The sequence below is a fragment of the Nestor notabilis genome, unplaced genomic scaffold (assembly GCF_000696875.1).
Source record: "Nestor notabilis isolate BGI_N333 unplaced genomic scaffold, ASM69687v1 scaffold5156, whole genome shotgun sequence".
In the NCBI taxonomy this organism is placed as follows: Eukaryota; Metazoa; Chordata; class Aves; order Psittaciformes; family Psittacidae; genus Nestor; species Nestor notabilis.
Window position 1 is genome coordinate 1 of NW_009934119.1, and position 215 is coordinate 215.

The 215-nt window shown below is 61.4% G+C and overlaps 1 protein-coding gene across 1 annotated transcript in view; it reads left to right on the forward strand.

Moving 5' to 3' along the window:
• Positions 1-54: 54 nt before the first annotated feature.
• The window catches only part of LGALSL (lectin, galactoside-binding-like), a 6,263-nt gene continuing 6,102 nt past the window's right edge, over positions 55-215 (forward strand). Inside the window, exon 1 of the mRNA XM_010017163.1 lies at positions 55-162. Coding sequence (XP_010015465.1) covers positions 55-162 — 108 coding nt within the window. The remainder of the gene's footprint in view (positions 163-215) is intronic.

The window sequence follows — 215 nt, forward strand, 5'->3', positions numbered from 1 at the left end:
AGGGCAGGGCCCCCTCGGTGGGCACCCGCGGGGCGGCGGCGGGAAGGGCTCCGCATGCCCCTGCCTCAGCGCTCTCGTTTTTACCTGCAGAAAATAGAGGACGGGCATTTAAACAACTCCCTGGGATCCCCGGTGCAAGCTGATGTGTACTTCCCTCGCCTGGTAAAGCACCTTTATTTGGGGGGGTTGTGTGTTTTTTAACCCCCCGGCTGCAC